The sequence below is a fragment of the Chrysochloris asiatica genome, unplaced genomic scaffold (genome assembly GCF_000296735.1).
Source record: "Chrysochloris asiatica unplaced genomic scaffold, ChrAsi1.0 scaffold00041, whole genome shotgun sequence".
NCBI classification, from domain to species: domain Eukaryota; kingdom Metazoa; phylum Chordata; class Mammalia; order Afrosoricida; family Chrysochloridae; genus Chrysochloris; species Chrysochloris asiatica.
This window is the reverse complement of record NW_006408559.1, coordinates 11,237,922-11,242,981: the sequence shown is the minus strand read 5'-3', so window position 1 is coordinate 11,242,981 and position 5,060 is coordinate 11,237,922. Positions and strand designations below refer to the sequence as shown.

At 45.1% G+C, this 5,060-nt stretch overlaps 1 protein-coding gene across 1 annotated transcript in view; it reads left to right on the top strand.

Moving 5' to 3' along the window:
- DGKI (diacylglycerol kinase, iota) overlaps window positions 1–5,060 on the top strand; it is a 323,066-nt gene that overhangs the window by 101,561 nt on the left and 216,445 nt on the right. The window contains exon 13 of the mRNA XM_006861237.1: window positions 4,920–5,033. Coding sequence (XP_006861299.1) covers window positions 4,920–5,033 — 114 coding nt within the window. The remainder of the gene's footprint in view (window positions 1–4,919; window positions 5,034–5,060) is intronic.

Sequence of the window (5,060 nt, the reverse complement as noted above, 5' to 3'; positions counted from 1 at the left end):
AAGTGTTGATCGCTGATCCAAGAAGAATGAAGTCCTTGACAACTTCAATCTTTTCATATATATATAGTCCTGGTGTGGTGCTATGGGCTAATGCGTCAGACTGCAAAGTCGTTTGAACTGCAAGACCACTGGTTCAAGCTCACCAGCGGCTCTTTGGAAACCCTATACAGGGTTGCCATGGATTGGAATCGACTCAATAGCATTTTACAACAACAACATCTTGCTAGATGCTTAATTAGCTCTGATAACTGTGTTAGACACTGTTCCCGCAGGGCTAAGAGCACAAACGAAAGACAGTAAATGGAGATGCTTTAACAGACTACTAGAATATAGATTTGAAAGTCACTCCAAGGAACGCGGTGTGTACAGGGTCAACCTGACAGCGCCTAACAACAACTTGCTTGATACCTTTAAACAATTACACACCAGTTACAAAGAGATGTCACCTGCCCCATCCAATGTAGTAGCTGTTCAATAGTCTCGATTGGGCGTGCAGTAAGTAAGTTTAAAGAGACATGCTTAATTTGAATGACAGTGTATATAGGACTGTGTATATATGTACGTGTGTATATAAAGACAGAGAGGAGTCCTGGTGTGGCGCCGTGGCCTAATGCATCAGACTGCAAAGTCGTTTGAACTGCAAGGTCGGTGATTCAAGTTCACCAGATGCTCCTTGGAAACCCTATACAGGGTCGCTATGGGTCGGAATCGACTTGGCAACACTTAACAACAGCAACAAGTGTTGTGTCAAGACTGTGTGTCAAATAAGAGTTCAAAAAGCTTTGGGTAAGGTGCTGAATTTCAGTTCAGGGTGATGGATAAATTGAGGACTGGTGAAAGGTGATGCATGAACAACACAATGAACACAGTTAATGTCACTTAGCTGGATTCCTGGTGTGGCACTGTGGGATCAGCACTGGACAGCTAACCTCAAGGCTAGCAGTCTCAATCCACCAGCTGCTCTTGGAAATGTTATAGAGGGGTCACTATGGGTCACAACCTACTTGACAGCACTTAACAACAACTGAAGACTATTGAAATGGCAGTGGTTTTGTTAGCTACCTTTTTACTACAATAATATAAATAGTAATCACGAAGCTCTGGTCAGGGTCTGAAGAGTTGCTTTGGAGTAAATTTCCCAGTTTTGGGGGGTGAATAAGTGAACTTTTTGACATTTCTAGAGATTTGATTTCTAGTTGATCACACTGAGTGAGTATTCTGATAGATTTTTCTAGAAGGCAAACACCATTGCAGTTGCGTGGCTAGAAGGGCAAGTTTTACATCCTGTAAAGACATTGTTGGGAAGAATAAAGGATGTTAGGTCTGGAGTCACGAGAACCCATCCTATCCTTACTCTGCCTTCACCCATTCATCTTGAGCCAGTTACATAATCTCTCAGTACCTCAGTTCTTACACCTGCAAATGAACTGAATTCGATGGAGCCACTTCTAAGGTTTCTCCCAGCCACAGGGAGGGCTCAGGACTAGGCATTTCCTTCCACTGTCCATGTGGTCACCATGAGTGGGGACAGCCAACCACAGTATGGTTTCTCTAGCTCTAAAAATGTCTCCAGAAAGTCAGGCTGTATGTAGAATGTGGGGCTTAGCTCTTTCTCTCAGAGTCTTGGTACAATGGAGGACAAGAGGCTGGCCTTGTGAGTTAGATCATCTCCATGGAGAATGCCAGCTCCACCACACAGGTGATGGGATGCTAAGCTGTTTACTGAACTCAGTTACTTCAGCTGTACTATGCAGATGGAAGTTGTATCCATCACACAAAGTTGTTGGAAAGTGTAATAGCAGTATGTTGTAGCAGAAATACCACGAGGAGCTGCCTTTAATAACCAGGAGTTTATTCTCTAACAGTCTGAATTCACAGTGATGGCCCCAGGGGAAGGCCTTCTTTCTCCCTTGGCTCTGAGGGAAGGTTCTTGCCTCCATTCAACATCTGCGGGCCCGGCTTTCCTTGGTGATCTCAATGTGTCTTGGCATCAGTCTTCCCCAGGATCTAGGGGGTTCTCAGGGCAGGGATCCAGGGTCCAAAGGATACAGTGAAGCCCCTCTCTCTCTGCTTACTTCTCTCCCTTTTATCTCTTGTAAGTATCTTACAAGATACTTACAAGATACCCCCCTCAGACAGCCCCCACATGCATCTGATCAGGGCTGTAACCTAAGGGTGTTGGATCCCACTCTAATCTTGCCTCATTAACACAACACACATAACCCAGTCCTTGTTAACATAACCCAGTCCTGCCTCATGAGCTCATTGAGGCCAGGTTTCCAACACATCACACAGTGGAGAGTAATCACATCAGATCACAAGATAGAGAGCAACCACACATACTGGGAATCATTGCCAAGCCAGGATGACACATAGTTTGAAGGAATGCAGCTCACTGCATGCAGTTGTCTGAGTCCGTTTGGTAGAACTGCTCCACAGAGTTTCCAAGACTGAGACCTTTCAGCAGCAGCAGATCACCAGACCTGTCCTCTGAGGTACCTCTGGATGGGTTTGAACAGTCAACCTTTCAGCTCGTAGTCAAGTGTGTAACCATTTGAGCCACCCAGGGACTTCTTTTAGATGCAGTTGTAGATGGGCTTATGAAATCCCAGCGCATGCTCCCAGGAGAAAGATGAGGCAGTCGACTTTGGTAAAGGTTGCAGCCTTAGAACCCCTCTGGGACAGTGCTGCTTTGTCCTATAGATCATCATGAATCAGAATTGCCTTCATCACAATAGGTTTTGTTTTGTTTTTAGATTTGGCTACAGCATGGGTGAACCCAGAAACCATTATGCTGAATAAATCAGACACAAACTGACAAATACTGTCTGATTTCACTTATACCAGGTGGCTAGAATAAGCAAGTATACAGAGATCAAAGTTTACTCATGATTACCATAGTCCTGGTGTGGCGCTGTGGGCTAATGCATCAAACTGGAAAGTCGTTTGAACTGCAAGGTTTGTGGTTCAAGCTCACCAGCTGCTCCTTGGAAACCCTATACAGAGGTTGCTATGGGTTGGAATCTATTCGACGGCCCTTAACAACAACATTAATCCTGGGGTGGCGTTGCGGGCTAATGCACTGGACCGCATGGTCAGGTTGAACCACAAAGTCAGTGGTTCAAGTTCACCAGCTGCTTCTCAGAAACCCTTTACAGAGTCACTATGAGTCAGAACCAACTTGACGGCACTTAACAACAACAACAACAACCATAAGGGGGTGAGAAGGAGGACTAAGGGGAATTCCTTGCTGAGGGGACGTGAGCTTCTATTCTTGGTAACGGAAGATTTGGAAATGGCACTGTGGGTTAATGCGTTGGACTGCAAGGTCAGTTTGAACTGCAAGGTAGGTGGTTCAAGATCATCAGCTGCCCTTCAAAACTTTGTACAGGGTCACTATGGGTCAGAACTGACTCAACGGCACTAAAAGACAACAACAATGGTGATGGTTGGACAAATGAAGAACGTCCTGTCACTTACCATGTGAAGACGGTTGAACTGTCGGAAGTTTTTATACACTCGTATTCACCACAATGAAAACAGAAAATTAAATGAACTTATCAACAAGGTATAGTCAAACTGCCACACTGAAGGATTATGGGAGCAAACGTATGCAAATTCATACTGCAATCCAGCCACTCGAGATTGATGACACATTGGTTGATGTCCTGTCAGGAGAGAAAGCTGTCAGTAATGGTCAAGGCTGTCTTCTCATCTCAATATTTCTGTCTCTGAGGGGGTTCATCTGCCCCTGGATGGACAGACCTGAGCAGCCCTGTTCTAGGAGGACCTTGCAGGAGCACGCAAAGCTTTTGTGTGTTTTTTCCCCCCTATTTCTAAGTTTTGGATAACTTTTCTACATCGTCCTAAAAAGAATAAGCCCAAACATATGGTTTATCTTAGACAGAGAAAGATAAAGTAGGAATATGATTCTAGTCTTTAATTTTATCCAAAGTGCCAGGTTCATCCATACTGATGTTCATCCATACGTTTCATTAAGGAGTCCTGATGTGGTGCTGTAGGATGAGCACTGAACTGCTAACCATCAGCCACTCCTCAGAAACCCTACACAGGGTGTCTAGGGGTCAGAATGGACTCGACAAGACTTAACAACAACTACAACAACAACAGGGATGTTTAGGAAGATGCTGCTGATCTCCAAGGTCATGCTTTGGAGGGGAACCATTTGAAGAGTGCTGGTGTGGATCATGCTAAGTGTTGGGTCTTGTGTATTTTAGTTTGATCTATATGCAGTCCTCTGAGGTAGGCACTGTTACACCATTTACAGATCAGGACAATGAAGTGAAATAATTTTGTCAGGGTACACAGCTAGGGCAAGCCAGAGTTAAGATTCAGTCTTACTCTTATTTTCCTTCCAGTGTACAATGATGCATTACCCTCCAAATCTTCACCTTTCTTCCCTTTCAAAGTAGCCCTTTAGTTAATCATAAGGAACCCTGGTAGCCCAACAGTTAAGTAAGTTAAATACTCGTCTTCTAACCAAAAGTTTGGTGGTTAGAAGCTACCAGCAGCTCTGTGGGAGAAAGACTTGGTGATCAACTCTACAAAGATGGTGGCCTTGGAAACCCATGGAGGAAGTTCTTCTCTGCCCTTCAGGGTTGCTGTGAGTTGGAATTGACTTGATGGTGCCCAGTAATGGCAACAGTGGAACATACTGATGGATGGGTCTAGTTTTGCTTGCGTGGTGGTACACAAACAATCTCGTTCCTTTACAGATGCTGTCATTCGGAAGCACCTGAGATGTGTGGGCTTTCTATGCCAGTGCGCTAAGACATACCTGGTATAAGGGAGATCAGAACCATCCTGCACATCTCTGTAGACAACACCTCCCAAGTTGCCTTCCCCATCACTGATTTCTCATTCTTTCTCTCTCTTCTGACCCACGACCACGTCTGTAGGTGGGCTGGATCCTGTCTATTCTAGATGAGCTACAGCTGAGCCCCCAACCACCTGTCGGGGTCCTGCCTCTGGGGACAGGGAATGACCTGGCTCGCACGCTCAACTGGGGTGGGGTAAGAATGTTAACCAGAGACTGTTCT